The sequence below is a fragment of the Scyliorhinus canicula genome, chromosome 11 (assembly GCF_902713615.1).
Source record: "Scyliorhinus canicula chromosome 11, sScyCan1.1, whole genome shotgun sequence".
Classification (NCBI taxonomy): domain Eukaryota; kingdom Metazoa; phylum Chordata; class Chondrichthyes; order Carcharhiniformes; family Scyliorhinidae; genus Scyliorhinus; species Scyliorhinus canicula.
The window spans coordinates 37,019,628-37,043,062 of NC_052156.1; the positions used below are offsets into that span (position 1 = coordinate 37,019,628).

General features: G+C 42.5%; 1 protein-coding gene across 1 annotated transcript in view; it reads left to right on the forward strand.

Annotated features, from left to right (window-relative positions):
- LOC119973643 (voltage-dependent L-type calcium channel subunit alpha-1D-like) overlaps positions 1–23,435 on the forward strand; it is an 863,992-nt gene that overhangs the window by 826,703 nt on the left and 13,854 nt on the right. The window contains exons 45-49 of the mRNA XM_038812023.1: positions 1,088–1,204; positions 4,416–4,783; positions 14,526–14,552; positions 15,585–15,734; positions 16,334–16,500. Of these exons, the coding sequence (XP_038667951.1) occupies positions 1,088–1,204; positions 4,416–4,783; positions 14,526–14,552; positions 15,585–15,734; positions 16,334–16,500 (829 nt within the window). The remainder of the gene's footprint in view (positions 1–1,087; positions 1,205–4,415; positions 4,784–14,525; positions 14,553–15,584; positions 15,735–16,333; positions 16,501–23,435) is intronic.

Genomic DNA, 23,435 nt, shown 5'->3' on the forward strand with positions numbered 1-23,435 from the left:
TGGCTGTGTTTTGTATGCCAGCCACATCTGAGATAGTGGTGGCTGTCTTGTTGCCTGCTTTAACCTACCTTGTTCCGTGTCTGGTGTATAAAAGCTTTCTGAGCGCAAGGTAGGGGAAGAGGCAGTTTTGGGTGGGGGTGACATAGGAACTGGCCATCCACCCATAATTTATGCACCTTCTCTAATTCAGAAGGATTTGAAGCTCTTGGCCTATCAAGCTGATTTTTATGATTCAGTAATTCCAAATTTCCCAACAATTTGATGAGCAATCCAAAGGTTTTTCATTCTGCATGATTTCACTGCTCACATGGCTCTAGGTTACAGTTCACAACTGATTCAGCACTCACTTCTCAATGGCTGACTTTCTGTTGGTAGAGAATTCACAGTATGAAAACAGGCAACATCTTGGATAAGCCAGTAAAAGTGGATACTTCCACAAATATAGCTAATTTTTGCAAGGGCAATTATAGTTTATTTGTATGGAGGACTTGGACTTTCTTCTGTATGGAATGCTTGTATTTTGTGTACTCATACAGCCCACACACAGATTATGTGTGGCTCATGAATCCAGCCTTCTGCTCCAAACACTAGATAACATTGATGAAGTAACCTTGTGCTTCAGCAAGTTGTGCCACAAAGTGAGAGGATGTCAGTTTGGAAGCCTGCAGTTTCCCAAATGAGTTGAGTTATGAAAACGAAAATCGCTTATTGTCACAAGGAGGCTTCGATGACGTTACTGTAAAAAGCCCCTAGTCGCCACATTCCAGCGCCTGTTCGGGGAGGCTGGTACGGGAATTGAACTGTGCTGCTGGCCTGCCTTGGTCTGCTTTAAAAGCCAGCTATTTAGCCCAGTGTGCTAAACCAGCCCCTGGTTATCAGGAGGATGTTTCCTTGTGGGAAGGGAGAGGGATCTGAATCCACATCATTCTCATGTACCTTCCCTGGTTAGCTGAAAAATAACATTAGCACAGGCCCAGAAGCAGTCAACCTGCCCTGTTGCTCAGTGGAGGACACGGCATGTCACCAGAAAAGCATCTGGAGTATTATTATGAAGTCACGTTTCTAGATGATGCATTTTATTTTATAGGCTGGACTTAGAACTCTACATGACATTGGACCAGAAATTCGTAGAGCAATTTCATGTGATCTACAGGAAGAGGATATTATAGAGGGGACTCCAGAAGAGGATGAGGATATATACAGAGTAAGTTAACATCCCTTCAGTAACTTCTATTTGTTGTTCCCTCAAGTAACATTCAGTTACACAAATCACCTAGTGACTGTTATGATGGCTCAAAAGTATTTTATCTGAACGAATACTTGAGACAAATTTCTGCGAAGGAATCATCTGAATTCAGAAATTCTCCTTTTAGAAGAATAAAACTCTTGGCTTACTTTAATTTACTTACAGATATAAAATCAAAACTCAGTTGCCTTGGAAACAGCTCTTTACATTTTAGGATTTTTACAGAGCATTCATGACCACATTAACTGAAAATCTATTAAGTGGTGGTCTATCTGTGGTGTAGTCCCAAAACACTAAGAACTGACATAATACCTTTAAGTACTTGGTGGAACATGGTACAACTGCAATACAAGATGGTGGTGCATATTGCAGTCACCATTTATCATCACATGCTGGTGTAAGTCTTATACTACATGTTGGTTCTTGGCATACTGGGAAGTAGATATAATGCTTCTGGTTAAATACAGTGGGTCTTCTTGCATCCATTGAACTTGAGAGTAGCAGAGCGCATGCATTGTCATGTGTGATATACAATATTCCTTGCTTGCATAGCACTATGTTGCTTTGAGTATACTCAGTGAGATAGAAATTTCTCTTGATTGGTATCTAATGATAAGGTAAAGTCACTATAGTCCCAGATGACCATAGGCTGCTTTCCCCTTTGAGGGAGAGAGCTGGCTGGTGGTGATTTAACCTGAGGATCACCACACCTCAGGCAAGGGGCAAGGTTGAGAAGGCAGGATTTCATGAATAATTCAGGATTGGTATCTATGCTTTTACTAAATACCAGGCGGACATATAACAGATGGCCAGTGATACCACCTGTTTGCAATACCACTCAATCAGAATTTCTAGCTGGATATGCTTTACTTATGTTGGAAGTTTTCTAATGAGGACACCAGCGAAAGCTGAAACGGTTAATTCTTCAGTATCCCACTGCAATGGGTATCCTGTAGCTGCGACAAATAACTGTCCTATTAAATTGGGAATTGTTTTATATGCCTGTTTGTGACACAGAAAATTGTTACAAAGAAGAGACCATTTAGCTCAAACTTCCCACTTTCTTTGATGAACGTCAGTGGTCCTCTCCACATAAATTGCTGAGAAGTGACCAACCCTTATTAATAGGCTCACTGATGTAAACGAGCGTCCCAGTGTCATGGAAAATTGTAAAATACCCTTTCAGTATCCAGCTTCGAAAAATGTGTTGTCAAAAGCAATGAAAATTACTGATCTAAACAATTTGCTCCTTCATTCAGCAATATCAGACCATTTAGGTTTAACAAGCACAACAGCAATTTACACTTAAGGGGTTCTTCAAATGCACTTAAAGATAAAGAATTCAAAAAACCTAAAATCATCGCTGTAAAGTCTAGCCGTCTAATTTAAAGGACAAGAGAGAGTTAATGCAGGCAGACTGAGATGGCAGAGATAATATAAAAGAACAAAAATTGGCATAGCAACAATTCACTATTGAATGGCTTTGACCGAGTCAACTCCACAGGGGATCCATGATGTCATGACATGACAATATCACAATACTCAATGAAGCCACGATTTAGACTCATCCAATACTGTGGTACAGTTAAATCAAATAAAATAATGGGACGTTTTCAGTTGCACTTACAATTATTTCAGTTAAAAGTCTGAGCCAAATGAGAAAGAAAAATAGCATTTAATTAAATATACGTTAGGGCGGCATGATGGCACAGTGGCTAGCACTGTTGCCTTACGGAGCCAAGGACCCGCGTTTGATCCCGGCCCCGGGTCATTGTCCGTGTGGTTAACACATTCTCCCCATGTCTATGTGGGTCTCACCCCCACAATCCAAAAAGATGTACAGTGTAGGTGAATTGGCCACGCCATGCTAAATTGGCCCTTAATAAAAAAAACAAATCAAATATACGTTATACAATTCAATTAGTTCCATTCTGCATGTGAAAGGAATCCATCCAAATTCACCCAAGCTTGCACTGTTTGTTCGTTATTCATCCCTCTTCAAGCAGTGCATGTCTGTTACTCTTATTTTCGTTTTTAACCTAATTGATTTCATTTCATTTGCATCAAAGTATAAGAAAATATTTCCTGCATTGCCGTAATCAGAACTTTTATTAATTGGTTTACTGCTAATGAGGCTGATTCCATTGTAAATGAGGCCAGATGCTTCTTGCATCCACCTTTTCTCAGAAGAGGCAGGACTGGTGATGTTTTGCATTACATTTTTTATCTGTTCTGCCTGCAGTGGCTCCAACACTAAGTATATAGCATTAAATGAGGAATGGAATCTGGCACAATTGCCTGATCAAGGAACCCGGCATCAGGAAGGGAGATCCTCTGAGGACCACCTACCTGCCCTTGCTGCTGCCCCCTGTCCCGTGTGACCCTTACCCAGCGACCTCCACCCTCTTGCCATCACTCAAATGTGCCTGCGAACCTTGGATATCCTCAACTTCAGATGGGTGTAGTACAGGAAGCAGCCACCACTGCCCAGTGGCGCTGCCAAACAAGGAAATGCTGCTAACCTCTGATTGGCTCGCAGGTCTTGACGGGGTGCTTGATCCCTGGAATAGTCTGCATCTGCCCTGTTAATTGCCTGATTGAAACTTAATTTGCCAGACCTTCCTGAAAAGAGACAACTTGGGGCTCTCGCTGGCTCTCCTGACAACAGGATACAACCCAGTGTATCTCATTAAATGCTTCCCAAATTGTACTTTCCTGCCAGGACTGGATCCTGTTTGAAGTGGGTCTCATGACTGCAGTGATATAGCAACTTTAAATGTGCATAACCTTTGGCTGAAACAGCAAGGTGCCAGTGTCAAATCCTGGCTGCCTTTTCTTCAAACAGGGCAGATGCCTCAACAATGGCACTATGAAATAGATGCACCCTCATGCAAATAGTCCTGAGATCTTGACTCCAGGTTCAATGATAGGGTTAGGGCTACATCAGACTGGAAGTTAGAAGGCCCCTCCTGTTACATGTGCAGTAGCGGACTAGGGTGCCTCGAATCTCCAGATTCAATCCTTTCAATACAATGCAGATTTTATTTATTGTAAGAGCTTTAAATAAACCAATCACTAATTAAATGACAAATTACCACTGATTAAAGATAAGTTTTATTAATTCTTAATGAAACTCAATTGTAATTATTTTTCTTTTGACATGTTGCAGAGAAGTGGTGGCCTCTTCGGCAACCATGTCAACCATGTGTCTGGAGAAGAACAAAATGTATTCCAGCAAACAAATGCTACACAGCGGCCCCTGCAGGTCAAATGGCCCTCAACTCCACCAATAGATGATTCTGACAAATCTCCTCCTTCCACCAATTTTGTGAATTCTATTTCCCATAACCAATATAACCACAGTTTATCAGGAAAGATCTCACCAAATTCCACCAATGCCAATCTCAATAATGCCAATGTGTCCAAAATTGCAAATGGAAAGCACTCCAGCTCCTTAAGACGTGAACAAGCCAGTGGTAAAAATTGCAACTCCCACACATTGTGCGCTGAAAAACCAAGGAAGTCAAGCAGCAGAAGGTAAGAATTTTCAATCGTTATTTTTTTTCTGTAAAGAAAACAATGAGTTGTTTTTAAATTGAAATTAGCTCATTGTAAACAGTATGCAGGACCAAGTAATATTCACCAATTGACTTAATAAGCAACTGCTTAAATTAAATAGGAAAAATTCTGAAATCTGCCTTTAAAAGTCTAAATTGTTTCTCTTTTTGTGACAACAGCAGATGCTATTTGCTGAGTGAACTAAATCCAGAGGGTAACTTGTCTTATAAGCCATTCCTATTTTTATGTATTCTGAAAACAAGAAAACACACAGATATCAGCAGCAAGAAGTCCAGTAACAGGGTTGAATTGTAACAATTAAAAATAAAGGTTAATTAACAAGAAGAAAACATAAGCACACAAAATTACAGTTACAAAGTTAAAAATAGTCTTACAAAACTTTGCCCCAAAAGACTCCCCACTTGGTCAGATCCACATGTAAACACCTTCCAGGCAATACTCCTTATAGATGTTTAACTATAAAAATGCAGTAATATTATCAAAGGCAAACTGCTGTCACTTTAATAAATGTATACCACATGACCTCTCAAATGCTCATCCATTTTGCTACAGAAATACAAAAACCTTCAGAAACAAGACAGCTTTCGTAACCCCAAACCTTCTGGCTTTACTGGGTGGCAGATTTAAACTGCACTTTCTTGCAGCCCAGAGCTGTTTCCAGGAGGTCCTCCTCACACAGCAAACTTCAAATCAGCTCTGCATTTCTTCTTACACATCCTTTTATGTTTTTTCCCTTTCCTATTTGATCCCATTGTTCTCAGAACTCCTTTGAACTTAACATTTACAAAATATAAAAACCTTTCATGTCTTTCCTAGTCCCCCCATTTTTGGGACAAATAACATTTAATTACCTGCCCTTGTTTACATATAAAATCTTAGCAAGGTGTTAATGTCTTTTATTCCCCATTGAAATTGAACAGCTGAAAAAAACAGGTCCCTAACTCAAATTCCTAACTGTAGTTCCATGTCAGACATTTCCCCAGCTTAATTAAATAACACACACCACAATTAACAAAATACATTTGCTCTTTTAATTGAAGAAATTTGCTTCCTGATAGGTGAAAACTTTTAAACATGTCAATTTCAAATAATGAACATACTGTTTCTCTACTTAATTATCAGGTCATTAATGAAACTAAAGAGCAAGAGTTCAGTTTTGTTGTGCATTGATTGGGGGATTTTAAATTTATTCCAGTGAGGAAATTTACATTTGTCAGTAAGTCAATTGATTATAACTGTAATTTAGTCAAAGCAGATTTCCTATTAGTTTATTGTAAGAATAAGTAGGAATAGAAACTACTTTTAGTATTGTTTGTTTATTGAAGAAATAATGGGATAGCTGGTGGTGTAGTGGTAATGACACTGGACTAGTCATTCATAAACCCAAGACCAGACATGGGTTCAAATCCCACCATAGCAGCTGGTGGAATTTAAGTTCAATTAGTAAAATCTTGAATTCAAGGTTAATTTCAGTAATATGACTATGAAACCACTATTGATCGTCGTAGAAACCCATCTGGTTCACAAGTGCCCCTTTAGGAAACTTAACCTGACGTCCTGACTCCAGACACACAGCAGAAAAATTAACGTTAAATGTCCTCTGCAATGGATATGCAAACCGCGTAGTTTTATCAAACCGCTACAAAGCCGATGGAAAAGAATAAAAATGGCATCGAACTAGGCACTGAAAATGATGACGGCAAACCCAGCCCTGCCGACCCATCAAAGTCCTCCTTGCTAAAATCTGAGGGCTTGTGCCAGAATTGGGAGAGCTGTCCCATAGACAAGTCAAGTAACAGCCTGACATAGTCATACTCACCGAATCATACCTTACAGACAATGTTCCTAGGGACGTCCTCACCTATCTGTAAGGAAGACCTACCAGAGGGTGTGGTACAGTGGTATGCAGTCTGGCAGGGGCTGCCCTGGGAGCCCTCAGCATTGACTTTGACACCATAAAATCTTTTTTTAAAAATCTTTTTATAAGTATATTAAAAAATGTAAACAATTATGTACTTTGCTGGCCGTGTTCATTCACTGTACAGACATCATGAAGTCTCATGGCATCAGGTCAAACATGGGTAAGGAAACCTCCTGTTGATTCCCACCTACCACCCCTCCTCACCTGATGGATTTGTACTCCATGTTGGAGGAGTACACCACTTGCAAGAGCATCAAGGGTGGCAAGGGCCCAGAGTGTACTCTGGGTGGGGACATCAATGTCCATCAGTGGCTTGGGAGCAACACTCCTGACCGAACTGACCGATGCCTAAAGGACACAGCTGCTAGACTGGGTCTCCAGCAGGTGGTGAGGGAACCAACAAGAGGGAAAAAGCTACTTGACCTCGTCCTCATCAAAAAGCTATTGCAGATGCAGGAGTCCATGGCGGTTTGGGTAGGAGTGACCATTGCATTATCCTCTTGGAGATGAAGATCCACCTTCACATTGAGGTTCTCCTCCATTGTGTTGTGTGGCACCACTAGTGTACTAAATAGGATGGATTTGGAGCAGATCTAGCAACTAAAAGCTGGGAAGCCATGAAGCGCTGTGGACCATCAGCAGCAGCAGAATTGTATATAACCACAATCTGGACTTCATGGCTCAGCATATCCCCCACTCTACCATGACTGTCCAGCTGGGGGATCAACACTGGTTCAATGAAGAGTGCAAAACGGCATGCCAAGAGCAGCACCAAGCATACCTGAAAATGAGGTGAAGCTATGAAACAGGACACTTGTATGCCAAACAACTAATGCAGTCGCAATAGACAGAACTAAGCGATTCCACAACCAACAGATCAGATCTAAGCTCTGCAATGCTGTCACATCCAGACATAAATGGTAGTAGATAAGTAAACAATTAATTGGAGAAGGAGGCTGCACAAATAACCCCATCCTCAATGATGGGAGAGCCCAACACATCAGGCTAAAGTAAGACTGAAGCATTCGCAACAATTTTCAGCCACAGGTGCCAGGTGGATGATTCATCACAGTCTCCTCTGGTGGTCCCCAACGTCATATATGCCAGTCTTAAGACAATTCGATTCATTCCACCTGACATCAAGAAACAGCTGAAAGCATTGGACACTGCAAAGGCATTAGGCTCTGACAACATGTGGATAATTGTACTGACAACTTGTACTCTAGAATTAGTTCTGCCCCTAGCCAAGCGGTTCCGGTACAATTACTGCACGGGCATCAACCTGGCAATTGAAAATTGCTCAAGTGTGTCCTCCTGTCCATAAAAAGCAGGAAAAGTCCAACCTGGCCAATTCAGTCTATTCTCAACCATCAGTGAAATGATGGAAGGTGTTGTTGATAGTACTATCAAGTAGCACTTAGTAATAACCTGCTCACTGACACTCAGTTTGGGTTCTACCAGGGCCACTCAGCTCCTGACCTTATTGTAGACTTGGCCCTAATATAGACAAAAGAGCTGAACTCCAGAGATGAGGTGAGGTGAGGTGAGAGTGACTGCCCTCAGCATAAAGGTAGTATATGACTGAGTGTGGCATCAAGTAACCCCAATAAAACTGGAGCAATGGGAATCAAGTGAAAAACTGAGTGTATTGTCCTAGGCCCAACCATCTTCAGCTGCTTCATCAATGGTCAGAAGTGGGGATGATAACTGATTACTGCACAATGTTCAGCACCCATTCACAACTCCTCAGATACTGAGGCAGTCCATGCCCATATGCAGCAAGACATGGACAACATTCAGGCTTGGGCTGATAAGTAGCAAGTAACATTTGCATCACACAAGTGCCAGGCAATGACCAACTCCAATGAGAGAGAATCCAACTATCGCCCCTTGACATTCAATGGCAATACTCTAGCTGAATCTCCACTATCAACATCCTGGGGGTTGCCATTGACCAGAAACTGAACTGGACCAGCCATTTATTATTGTGGCTACAAGAGCAGGTCAGAGGCTGGGGATCCTGTGGCAAGTAACTCACTTCCTGACTCCCCATGGCCTCTCTACAATCTACAAACAGATGACAGGAGTGTGATGGAATATTCTTCACTCGCCTGGATGAGTGCACCTCCAACAGCACTTAAGAAGCTCAACACCATCCAGGACAAAGCAAGCTGTTTGACTGGCACCTCATCCACCACTTTAAACATTCAAAGTCCCCACAGCCAATGGAAGTGACAGCAGTGTGTACCATCTACAGGATGCACTGCAGTAACTCACCAAGGCTCCTTCAACAGCATCTTCCAAACCCACAACTTCTACGATCTTGAAGGATATGGGCAGCAGACACCTGTTTATTCCCTTCCAAGCCACACACCAACCTGACTTAGTACCATATTGCTGTTCCTTTACTGTCGCTGAGTCAAAACCCTGAATAACCCTGTCCAACAGCACTATCGGTGTACTTACACCAGATGGACTGCAGCAGTTCAAGAATCCCATCATCACCTTCTCAAAGGAAATTGGGGATAGGCAATAAATGCTGGCCTAGCCAGCAATGCCCATTTTGGTAAGGATTTTAGTGCATCCATGCATGCTGCAAAAGTGTGCAGAGTAGACAGATTGTTGGGAGTATTCCCGTACTCCTGGATTATACATCCCTGATGTGCCGCCGTATTCCTTGAATTACACAGGTTTAGATTAAATTGATTATTTATTATAATAAAGCAGAGGAATGATTGAAACAATACACAGATAGGTGTTTAATAATGTTAAGTGGTTTAGCAATGTCCTTATACATGCCGGGTTCAATTCCGGCCTTGGGTAATTGTCTGTATGTAGTTTGCACATTCTCTCCGTGTCTGCGTGGGTTTCCTCTTTGGTGCTTTGGTTTCCTCCTACAGTCCAAAGATATGCAGGAAAGATGGATTGGCCATGCTAAATTAGTTCTTAGTGTTGAGGTTAAATGGGGTTATGGGATAAGGTGGGGGAGTCGGCCTAGGTAGAATGCTCTTTCAGAGGGTCGGTGCAGACTCAATGACCTCCCTCTGCACAGTAGAGATTCTATATTTCTATAGACTACTCCAGGCTCCTTGACAGTGACCATAGGCTTTCTGGCAGACCTACAAATGCACCAAATATTTCTGTGTGCATGTCCATCAGTATTTTTCTCTACACTGTTCAATCAAAGTTCTCATGAGTCCTTTTCAGTGGAACTTATGTGTGACCTTGCCCTCCAGAAATCTTGCATATCCTTGGTTGGTTGAAATCCACTGAAAAAGTGTAGAGCCTGCCTCTAAGTTAATTTCTGACGTTTGCACAGCGGCAGCATCTGAGCTGATGGCTGCGAAAGTGAGTTGAGTGATAACGTATTCATCAGCATCTTGCTCCTTAAGTGTTTCAACCTCCCGTCCTCCTACCTGGTCAGGCAGCGGTTTTGGGGTAGACTCCGTACAGACAGTGACCCAAGCTGGGAATCGAACCTGGGACCCTGCCACTGTGAAGGAACAGTGCTAACCACTGTGCTACCGTGCCGCGCTCATGGAGTGGGAGAGATAATCGAGGTGTCGGGGGTAGTCAGATGGGTATTTTGAAGATTCAGTAAAGGGTAGGTCAGTTCTATAATTACCTGGGAATTAGAACTAGTTTTAATCCTTCTAACTTTTCCTGGGTATCTTGGGATTTCCCCTGCTTCCCTCCATTTTAGAGTGCACCCTGCCCTTTCCTGGGGCACATCTTCAATGGTGTGACACTCCAGGTGAAATGACTTGGGTTTGCTTCGCGTGCTGCATGCCAGTGTCAAAGGACATAAAAATATAGAACTGCTCAAGTGCAGCCTACCCTCGATCGCGTGCACAGAAATTCTGAGATCTGTTGAGACTTGGTGTGCCTGACCTCTGCCTGTGCCTGACTTTCTTAACAAAGTTTCTGGAGGAATTATACTTCATTCATGATCTTACCGCTATCATAGTTGGGAATGCTAAGATTGAGCTCCATTCACAGTCCCTTGATATTGGAGCAGCCCATACAAACCTACAGTAGCCAGGGGTGACAACTGGTATATAAGACGCATACTACAGTAGATAACTTCTCGCTAATTACCATTTTGAACAAGAGAAAGCTCATCCCCTTAGTGTTCAATGGCACCATCATCAATATCTGGGTCAAAATCCTGAAACTCCCTCCCTAACAGCACTCTGCATGTAGCTACACCTCAGGGACTGTAGCGGTTCAAGTAGCCAACTCACCATCACCTTCTGAAGGGCAACCAGAGATGCTGGCCTAACCAGTGATGCCCATATCCCGTAAGTGATTCATTTATTTTTAATCCTGGAGAGGTTCCCATCGATCGCAGGCAGGATTCAATCAGCCATATTAAACAGTGGCTACAAGATCAGGATAAAGGATAGAAATTCTGTAATGAGCAACTCATCTGTCAATGCCTCAAAAGCTCTCCACCAGATACATGCCTCATGTCAGGAATAATTACAATGTTCCCCATTCACCTAGATGAATGCATCTGCAACAACACCCAAGAAGCTAATCAACATCAAAAATACAGCAGTTTGCCTGATTGGTGCTCCAACCTGTGGGATTCCTCCACCACTAGTGCACTGTAGATGGGTCATAGAAAAGCAATAAAGGGCCTAAAATTACAAAACATTGGACAATGGGAGTTAAGATTCAAGATTATATCTTCACCAGAAATTGTTGTTGGATTAATTACTTGCGCCAATCGAAATTGTGCTGTCTATAGCAACAATTTTTTGAGTTGCTGAATTCATGTTACCCATTGAAAGCCACTTTATGATGATAGCCTGGTTTTTCAGCAGGTGGTGTATTTTCTTGCCATACAGCATAATAATCATTTGCCATGCAATTAAATCTGTGATTAAAATGCAAATCTGTAATTAAATATAATTAAACCTGTAGTCATTTGAAGAGGAGTTGGCAATATTGCTGTTGTCACACAACACATTTACAGTGTTCTAATCTTGCCCATTTGAAATATAGCCTTGGCTGGAGTTTAATCTGACAGCAGTAATGGCAATCAGCTTTGCTGAAAAGCACGTCAGTTCTTTGGAGATGCTTTCATGGCACTTATTGGAAAGCTGTCCGCCACGGCGGTAATTTCCTGCAAATCAACCATTTTCTTTTGAATTTGGATAGTGGCCTCCTGTTACCTCCTGCCAGGTTAGCTGTTATCTTTGTGGAAAATGTGCTTTTGTTTCATACGCAACAGTCCCCTTCTCCACAGTTTCTGCAATATTAACTGAATCATTAATTCATCAAATCAATGGTGTCATTTCTGCCAGTTTTGCATTCCAACCCTATGCTTGCAATCCCAATTGCGTCTGTTTAAAATGCCAACATTAGAGTGGTTGCTCCATTGGAGAGATTGAGGAATTTGCATGAAATACATATCAGCCCCCCAAAAAATTGGGTTAATGGCCAGTTGAGCTTCTGCCAGTTTGAAACATACGCTGGTAATCTTGGTTTTGAATGTCCACTACAATTTTCAAGCTTGCAATAATGCCAACGGAAAGATTTATAGCCTGTCTTAAATACAGTCACATCAGTTGGCCTAAAATGAGTTCATGATTTGTGCTGGTCCTGGCAGCATTATATATTGTAATTGTTAGGTAATTTCAGCTACAAATATAGATTCCTGAATATCAACAATGACACACTAGCATTTGGTAGCCATTAATTAAGCTTCATTAAAGGTCAGGCTTGCACTTAAAATCTCAACAGGTATTATTACTTTGCTCATCAAGAAGATCAATTTTCTGTACCACTAAATACAATTTTTATCATGATTTTGAAAATCATTGTTATTCTCAACTCAGAAATTAGAAATGAATTTAGAGTAGTCATGCCTAAAAGCCATAATTTTAACATACGTCAATTGACTCAGTTAAACACTTCACTTGAGTGAAAAGGTTATTGGTTGAAGCCCAGTCATTATGGGAACTGCTGTCTTTCAGATAAAACATTAAATTGAGATCAAATCAACCTTCTCACAATGGGTATAAAAAGATCTTGTGGCACTATTTGAGGATCGGCAACAATCAGTTTCACAAATTATATAGCTGCATGTAAACTTATAAAAGTAATTTAAAATGTAGGATTGAGTTCTTTACTGAAGGCTCCCATCTGAAAAATGAATTACAGTACTATGGGGAAAGGGAGGGAAAGTGGAACTAGCTAAATTGCATTTACAAAGTGCTAGTATGGGCTTGATGGATGAAATGGCCTCCTTTTCATATCCATTCTATGATTCTTTGATTCTATTTTGTATGGAACTTAACCATTTGCCAATTGGAGTCGACCTGAACAATTTGAACAAAAGCTTGTTGGTTAATTGTTCCCCGGTGCATTCTCCAAGGCAATGCCTCGACCAATCAGAGTTGACTTCCCAACCAATCAGCACTCTCTTCCCATGCAGTATAAATTGTTTTTCCCTTTACTATTGGAATTCTTGCTCCCTTTAAATGACCATGGTGAGTGCAAGACGAAAAACTTTGATAGCATCTTTTTTCAGCAATACACAACCAGAGATGTTCACCCCATGAATGTTCATGATCTGCATTTGAAGCATGAAAATAAAAGGACAAATGCTATATTTTAGCATCCCCTACTTTCTATAATTCATTTTAATTGTCTTAATAACAGAAAGAATTAGGATTTCATTTTATTTGGTTATAAAGCAAAAAGGAGCACTGGTCAGTTCAGTTGGTTAGAGTGTGATGTTTGGTAATGCCAAAGGCACAGGTTCAATCTTTGTATCAGCTGAAGTAGTTCTTGGAACTTGCTCATCTGCGTGCTCCATTGTGAAATCATGACATAATTGAACCGTGATTAGCAACCCTACAACAGCAAGGATGAAGACAGAAAAAAAGCAAGCAGGAGGAGGTAGGGTTGAGGCAGTAATAAATAGATTTCTCCATAGCTTCATTGCTAGATCTGTACCATTCTTTGAAATTTAACTAAATTGACTGTGGTAAAGATGATTGTACTGATCCTGGTGAGGCAAGGTACAAGCAAATAACAAACTGACAAAATCATATGCTCTTGCAGTGCAGAAGGAGGCCATTCGGCACATCGAGTCTGCACCAACCCTTTGAAAGAGTACCCTAAGTAGGCCCACTCTCCTACCCTATCCCCGTAACCCCACCCAACCTGCACACTAAATGGCAATTTAGCACGACCAATACACCCAACCCGCATATCTTTGGACCGTGGAAGGAGACCGGAGCACCCAGAGGAAACCCACGCAGACACGGGAAAAACGAACAGACGCCACACAATCACCAAAGGCCGGATTTGTACCTGGGACCTGGTGCAGTGCGGCAGCAGTGCTAACCACTGTGCCAACATGCCGCCCTAAATATTGGCAACATTTTCATAATATAGTTTGGAATTCCACATACTCTGGAGTATCAATTTACAGCTAAAATATTTTGAGAGAATATCCTTAGATGACAGCTGTGATCTTGTTTCATAAAACTAGAAATTGTTGTTGACGACACGATCAGTGATCACATGCCATCAAATATAACAGAAATAGTGGGCAAAGGAATGTCATCTGAATGTAATAAATGTATGTATTTACCAATAATTAGTATTAGATTTCAGAATTATACAGTTCAATTTAAAAGTTCAGTTTAATTTTTCAAATTTAAAAGATCAGTTTTATTCTTGAAAAATACCATTTTTGGAACTATAAATGTATTGCATTTCCTAACCTTAATTTCTTTTCCCAACTACTTTCCGGACCAGAACACGATATTATGAAACTAACATTAGGTATGTCCTTTGATACCGACATTATTGAACTGGTCAAATACATGTTTAACATAAATGTAATTTCTTGACAGCGGAATATCACAAAAGTTATACAAAAGCAAATCTGAAATATAAGCAGAAAATGTTGGAAATACTCAAAAAATCAGGTAACATCTGTGGAGTGAGGAACAGATTTAATGGGCGGGATTCTCCCTTACCCAGCGGGGCGGAGGGTCCCGGCGGGATGGAGTGGCGTGAACCACTCCGGCATCAGGCCGCCCCAAAGGTGCGGAATCCTACGCACTTTCAGGGGCTAGGCCAGCGGCGAAATGGTTTGCGCCCTGCCAGCCGGCATGGAAGGCCTTTGGCGCCATGCCAGCCAGGGCTGAAGGGACTCCGCCGGCCGGTGCGGGTCCGCGCACTCGCGGGTCCGCGCACTCGTGGGTCCGCACACGCGCGGGTCCGCACACGCGCGGGAGTGTCAGTGGCTGCTGACGTCATCCCCACGCATGCGCATAGGGGTGTTCACCTACGCGTCAGCCTTCACGGAGGCGGGACTGGCAAAGAACCAGCGGGACCAGCAGGCCAGAGAATTGCCGGGGGGGGGGGGGGGGCCGCTGCGAGCGGCTGCCGCCCAGCACGGCGCGATTCCCAACCCCGCCGAATCTCCAGTGCCGGAGAATTCGGCGGCCGGCGGGGGCGGGATTCACGCTGCCCCCCCCGCCGATTCTCCGACCCGGCAGGGGGTCAGAGAATCCCGCCCAATGTTTCAGGTTAATGAACTTTCATCAGTACTGATCTGTATTTCCAGCATTTTCTGTTTTTATATTGTCATAAAGATTGTTTTGCTTTGTTAGAGTTTAAACATGAAAGCATTACATTTTTACAAATATATACTTAAATATTAATTATTTTCCTGGCAGTATTTTATTACAATCATAAATTGTTTGAAATTTCTAAATTTCATTTGAATTTGTATTTATGAATAGCAAAATTGAAATGCAGAATTAGAATGTTATTGGTATTTTAATGTTGTGTCTTGATTCGCTGTAGATCAGATTCTGGTGATGGTGTTGTACCTACTATTTGTCAAGAGGAACGGAGACCAGATGACTGGTTTGAGGATGAGCATTATTCAGGAGATCAGGAATATTTCAGTGGGGAGGAGTATTATGAAGAGGACAGCATACAGTCAGTGGATCGGTACAATATATTCATAGTAACTATATTCACTTTGCAAATCAACTAAGGAAAAAAGAAAGTTCCCTTTCTTATGTAGGGCAATGATAGTTTCAGCACACATGCATGACCATTTAAAAAGAAAAATTGCCTGCTAATGGGAGTTAATTTTCATTACTTACTACAGAAAGCAATCATAAAAATATTTCTCCATTGTGAATATAGGATCAAGGAAAGTGCTCCCAGATTCAAATTTGAGTAGTTCAGGAATAAAAGATTACTGATACTTTACTGATGTGGTACCAGACATTGGAGTTACAAGGATAGAAATCAGTATGTACTGTGTCAATTTTGGGGTTCAAAATGGGCACTACATTCAATCTGTACAGCCGTTAAGCCTACTACCATATTTGTGGGCAACATTTGTAGCCCATTAATTATATTAGTAACTGCCCTAACTCCCAGTGAAGGACCCTTCTACAGAAATAATTCCCACCTAGAGGGGCACATGTCAAAACTATAAGAAGGCATAGGTTGTAATTTGAATATGTTAATCTGATAATTGTACTTCACTCTGTAAAATGTCTTGTGTTCTTTTTCTTCCGCTCCTGTATAAAATGAAGACAAATACATAGCGACTATCAGAATCAAATTCAAAATAATGACCTGGATTTTGAAAGGCCAAAGGGTTATCATCATCCCCGTGGTTACTATGAAGAAGATGAGTCTCGCAGTTATATTGGATACCGCCGGTCACCTAGGAGACGATTGCTCCCACCAACACCTATAGGTGAATAGTTTCTTCGACCAATTTATTAATAATTTATTGATATGTATTTAGTTTGCATTTGTGTTTACATCTGCGCTTTCTATTAAATGATTTGAATTTGACAAAAAATACTGTAAATAACTATTTAAAGTTTTCAAAATGTAAGACTAGTTTATAGGAGCTTTTTATACCTTTTAATAGACGTTCTACTATTGCTGCAAACATTATAAATTTACAAATCTTTCCAGAACTTTCACAAAAAATGTCTTTCTCTGGTTAATAGACCTCGTAGAACTCAATTGTCTAAATATGGACAAAATCAGTTAAAAGAATACTTATTTATGTACAAAGAGTTGCCATATTTTTGGAGACCATTTTCATTTTTGACAAATGATATTTAGCTTCAAACAAAAAAGCTTTTCTCTCGTACATCTTGTTCAATTGAAACTTAGGAGATAGATCTTGAAATCAGTTTACTGAAGTGTAAGAGCCAGTGGTGAATAGTAAGGATGAAAATGATGGGCGAGCAGCACTTTGTAGAATAAAGGGCTCAGGCCAGAGAGAGATGTTGTCTGAGGTTTGTGAACAGTGAGGTAAAGGGATGTTCATGAGACAAATATTAAGGAAAAAATCACTCCCAAGATGATGATGTTATTGATAAATACCAGAAGGGCTGTTGGAATCCTAACTGGCCAGTATTGCATTGGTTTAAGAAGGCCTTGACATGATATAAAAAGCCCAGCTCAGAATTTAGCAGAATTTTGAGTTTTTGCACTACGTTCGGCCTTTGCGGACAGCTAAAGGTTTGATAAATTAGAGCCAGAGTTACAAAGATACTAGCAAAAGGCAAAGCGAATGGCTTCAGCTTGAAATTAAGTTGCAGCAAATTCCAACTGATCGAGAATTTACTTTTACATCATTTGGTAAGTATTAACATATGTGAACTGATCGGGATGAAAATACGTAAAATTGATGTAATTTAATCTCTTAAAAACGTTGTTTATCTGCTACATTTCTTGACTCAGCTTCTGTACCAAACATCTCAATCTTAGTGATTTCAAATGCCATCACAAATCACACTCTTTCCTTTGAGTTTATTGTCCTCTCATGCTCCCTAAATCTCTCCCTCCATATAAACTGCCCAGCTCACAGCCATCCAATTGATCTTGTGTGAGCTTACTCGTCGTGTAATATCTATCACAAATAAGGCAGTTTCTGATCCCCCTTCCTTCTTCTGTATCTGCCCCTAAAAAAACTATACCCCAATTCATCTACAACTGAATTTTCATAATCCCAATATCTAGCCTTTGGCCCTCTGTTCACCATAACATTTCTGCAGCTATTTATTTGCTCATCCCTGCCTCCATTGGAAGCCCCGTTAAAAGCCAATACTCTTTCTTACCTTGACCGGTTCCCCTGACACGGCTCTCATCTCTGCTGTTAGGTCCAAGACTTGAAAGGTCATGATAGATAACTGGTTTAGCCATTCACCATCCGGTCTGGCTGCATCACATAAAGCAGAATCATCCTAGAATGGAAAGCTATAACCCACCCCGCTTATTTTCTCTACTACAAACCATCTTCTCAAATCCTGTGTCCTCCAGCATCACCTGCAACAATAAGTACAAGGAACTCATAGACTATTTTGTCATTCAGATTGACATCATCTGATCAAGCACCGTTGCCACTTTTCTGCCTTCCACTATATGGCCAGAACTCCATTAATGCTGCCTTAGCCCGGAATTCACATCTTTCCCTAGTATCTCTCCCATCACTCTTCATGCACTCTCTGAGCTGATCTCGTTCATGAAACCCACCTCATGCTCACTTGATTCTTAAGTACACTAAACTGCTGCCCACTCAACTTCTCTACCTGGTCCCCATGTTAGCCAATATTGGTGATTGTTCTCTCTGTTCAAGTGCCATCTCCTTTCCTTTAAATCTACTGTGCTCTCTCCAAAAAACTGACCATTGACCTTACCATCCTTGCAAACTGCTGCCCCAACTCCCAACCTCCTTTTATTCTTCCAAATCCATGCTCACATTTTCCAAAACTCCATGTTTGGATTCTTCCAATCAGGTTTTTGCCCCTTCCACAGTACCAAAACTGTTTGAACCCATTTTCCGACAGCATTAGGGCTCTAATCAAAGCCACCCTATATGACTGTGACAAAGCTAGAAATTAACTCTTATTATCTTTCTCGACCTGTCTGCAGCCTTTGACTTGGCTGACTGTACCATCCTCCTCCAATGCCTCTCCACCATTGTCCAGTTGGATGGGACTATATTCACCTGATTCCATTCTTATATAATTGTGACCAGGGTACCAATTGCAATGGTGTCTCTTCCTACTCCTGCATTATTTTCTCTGGGTGTCCCCCAAGTATATATCCTTGATGCCCTCTTATTTCTCATCTACCTGTTGCCCCTCAGCGACATTATTCAAAAGCACAATGTTAGTTTTCGTATGCATGCTGATGACACCCACTCTACCTAACCACCACCTCTCTGGACTTGTCCATTATTACTAAATTATCAGACAATTTATCTGACATCCAGTACAGGATCAGCAAAAATGTTCTGCGCTTGGGAAGACTTGAGGCCATTATTTTAAATCCCTATTGCAAACTCCATCCCTCTCCCTGGCAGCTGTCTGAGGGGTGGCACAGTGGTTAGCACTGCTGCCTCACAGCTCCAGGGTCCCGTGTTCAATTCTGGCCTCGGGTGTTTGTGGAGTTTGCACTTTCTCCCCGTGTCTACTTGGGTTTCCTCCGGTTTCCTCCCACAGTTCAAAGATGTGCAGGTTAGATGGATTGGCCATGTTAAATTGCTCCTTAGTGTCCAAATGGTTAGGTGGAGTTACTGGGTTACAGAGATGGGGTGGAGTAGGGTGCTCTTTCCAAGGGCTGGTGCAGACTCGATGGGCTGAATGATCTCCTTCTGCACTGTAAACTGTATGATTCAAACTAACCTGTTCACAACCCTGGTGTCATATTTGTCCCCAAAATGAGTTCCACCCGCATATTCTGGAAGTGTACTATCGGCCTCCAAACAGTCAGGAAGAGTTAGAAGTGCAGATATGTAGGCAAATCTCTGAGAATTGTAAGAAAAATTGGGTAATAATAGAAAGGGATTTCAACTTCCCCAATATTAACTGGGATAGACAAAGTGTGAAAGACTTAGAGGGGGCGGAATTCTTAAAATGCACCCAGGAGAGCTTTTTCTGGCAATATGTAGAAAGTCCTAAAAGGGAGGGGGTTGATGCTGTATCGAATTTTAGGGAATGAAGCTGGGCAAGTGGTTGAGATTTTAGTGGGGGAGCATTTGGGAAACAGTGAACATAACTCAGTAGAATTTAATGTAGTTCTGGAAAGGGACAAAGATAGACTGGAAATTAAGGTTCTGAACTGGGGGAGGGCCAGTTTTAATAAAGTAAGACATGATCTGTCCAAAGTTAACTAGGAGCAACTACTTGTAGGAAAATCTACATCAGAGCAGTCAGATTCATTCAAAAAGGAAGTAGAGAAAGTACAGGGCATACTGCGGATGCTGGAATCTGAAACGAAAGAGAAAATGCTGGAAAATCTCAGTAGGTCTGGCAGCATCTGTAGGGAGAGAAAAGAGCTAATGTTTCAAGTCTGATGACTCTTTGTCAAAGTACAAGGCATGTTCCCGTGATAGTGAAGGGTGAGAGCAGTAAGTCTAGGGAACCCTGGATGACAAGGGATATCCAGAATTGAATAAGGGAAAAAAGGGAGGCTTCTGGTAGGTACCCAGGGCTCATAACAGCAGAAGTTCTCAAATCCAAAGAGTGCAGGGTTTTATTTACAAAGAAAATTAGGAGAATGAAGTGGGGATATGAAAAAGCACTGGTGGTTAAAATAAAGGAAAATCCAAAAGTGTTTAATAAGGACAGGAGGTTGACCAGGGTAAGAGATGGGGCCCATTAGGGCCCACCGTGGCAATTAGTGTGTGGAACCGGAAGGTATAGGCGAGGTTTTAAATCGGTACTTTCTGTCTATGTCCTCTCTGGAGAAGAATGATGTAGGTATAGAAATCAGTGAGGTATATTGTGATTTACTTGAACAGCTTAACATTGAGGGAGAGGAGGTATTAACAGTTTTAGTGGGCCTAAAAGAGGATAAATCCTTGGGTCAAATGAGAAAAATCCCAGGTTGCTGTGGGAAGGGAGGAGGTTGTAGGGGCTCTGAGAAAAAAATTTCAAATCTTCCCTGGCCACAGGAGAGGTGCCAGAGGTCTGGAGGACAGGTAAAGTGGTGCCATTATTCAAGAAGTCGGGACAAACCAGGAAATTACAGGCCAGTGAGTCTAACTTCAGTGGCAGGAAAACTACTGGAAAAGATTCTGAGGGACTGAATTAATCTCCACTTGGAGAGGGAAGGGTTAATCAAGGATAGTCAGCATGTTTTGTCAAAGGGATATCATGGCCAGGATTCTCTGAGCCGGCGCTGGCTTGGAGAGTCAAAGTTGACGACCGGAGAATCGCTGCCAGCGTGTGCGTTCGAGGCGTAGCCGGTCGGAGGCCATTAAAAGAGGCCCCCGCGGTCGACCGGCCGAGTTCCCATCAGCACAGTTCTAACATGATTCCATCCAGCAGGAGCTCGGACCCGCGGCCGTGGTGGCCTTCCTGGTGGGGGGGGGGGGGGGCGGGGGTATCAGACTCCAGGGGTGGGGGGCGGGGCCACCAAGATGGCCAGGCCTGTGATCAGGGGGCACCGATCGGGGGTGTGTGGGATCCGGGGGGGGGGGGGGGGGCCTTACCTTCTCCCGCCTTTGGACCGCTGTGTGGCTCCGCCATGTTGCGTAAGCCCGGCGCGGAAGCGGCTGCCATGTGCAGGCGCGGACCCGTGGTCGGCAGCCGTACGCATGTGCGAATCCGCGGCACGCAGTGCAGGGTCGTGTAACCGCGCCGGCCCTGCGTGCAGCACTCTGGCATCATGCTGGCTCCCTGTGGGCCACGGAATACCTGGATCACGAGGCCCGTTGACGCCGGCGTGAAACATTCTGGTGTTTACACCGGCGTCAACACTTAGCCACATTTTTAGAGATTCCCAGCCCATGTCTTACAAATTTGATTGAATTTTTTGAGGAGGTGACTAGGTGTGTCGATGAGGGTAGTGTGGTTGACCTAGTATACATGGACTTGAGTGAGACTTTTGACAAGATCCCACATTGGAGGCTCATGAAGAAAGTAAGAACCCATGGGATCCAGGGAAATTTGGCAAACTGGATCCAAAACTAACTTAGTTGTAGGAGACAGAGGGTGATGGTTGAAGGTTGCTTTTGTAACTGGAAGCCTGTGTCCAGTGGTGTTCCACAGGTATTGGTGCTGGGTCCCTTGTTGTTTGTAGCACACATTAATGATTTGGATGTGAATGTAGGAGGTATGATAAGTATTTTCACAGATCACACAAAAATCGGTGGTGTGGTATGTGGTGAATGTGATTCACACTATATATAGTTGCCAATATCACTCCATGTACATATGTTCGTTATCTACTCATTGTAAGTGCAGTTGCATTATCCGACCACCAGGGGGAGTCACTCTGGGAGTACACGAGAGTTTGTACTGGGCTCCTCCCTTGGCTCCGCCCAGGACTCCTCCCCCCGGGACCGATGTATAAAGATCAGTGCCTTAGAGCCAGCCTGCCAGTTCAACGACGAATAGGCTGGCTCTATTGTAAGTGTATTAAAGCCTCTGTTCAGATCCAACTACACGTGTTCGCTGAATTGATGGTTCCATCTTGGTAAATAGCAAGGCCATAGATTGCAGGATGATATAGATGGGCAGAAGAGTGGCAAATGGAATTTAACCATGAAAAGTGCGAGGTAATGCATTTTGGGAGGACTATCAAGGCAAGAAAATATACAATGAATGGTCAGATTCTAGGAAGTATAGAAGATCAAAGGGATGTTGGTATGCATGTCCACAGATCTCTGAAGACGGGACCGGTAGATAAGGTGGTGAAGAAGGCTTATGGGATTCTTGCCTTTATTAACCAAAAAAATTGAATATAAGAGTAGTGAGGTTATGTTGGAGCTGTATAAAATGCTGGTTAGGTCCCAGCTGAAGTACTGTGTGCAGTTCTGGTCACCACAGTATAGGAGAGGGTGCAGAGGAGAGGAATGTGCACTGGAGATTAGTGGAGGGTCAACAGCCAGGGGGCATAGATTTAAGGTAAGGGGCAGGAAGTTTATAGGAAATGTGGGGGAAACCTTTTCACCCAGAGGGTAGTGGGAATCTGGGATCACTGCCTGAAAGAGTAGAGGTGGGAACCCTCACAACCTTTAAGAAGTATTTAGATGTGCAGCATGGTGGCGCAGTCATTAGCATTGCTGCCGCACGGTGCCGAGGTCCCAGGTTCGATCCTGGCTCTGGGTCACTGGGCATGTGGAGTTTGCACATTCTCCCCATGTTTGCGTGGGTTTTGCCCCCACAACCCAAAGATGTGCAGGGTAAGTGGATTGGCCATGCTAAATTGTCTCTTAATTGGAAAAACTGAATTGGGTAACCTAAATTTATTTTTAAAATGCCATAGCATACAAGGCTAAGGGCCATGTGCTTGAAAATGGAATTAGAATAGATAGGTGCTTGATGGCCGTCATAGTTCTGCTGGGCTGATGGGCCTGTTTCCGTACTGTCAAACGCGATGTCTCTATTCGTGCCCTCACTAAAATTGCCTATTTCCACCTCGTTGTTATGCGAATCCTGGCTGATCATCCCTGGCCGATCTCCCAAATTCTACCCTCAGTAGACTTGAGGTTGCCCAAAACTCTGCTTCCCATGTGTTAATGGCACCAAGTCTCATTTCCCTGTCACCTCTGTGCTCACTGACCTACATTAGGTCCTGATCAAGCAATGCCTTGATTTTAAAATTTTCATCCTTTTCAAATCCCTCCACAATCTCACCCCTCCCCATCTCTATAATGTCCTC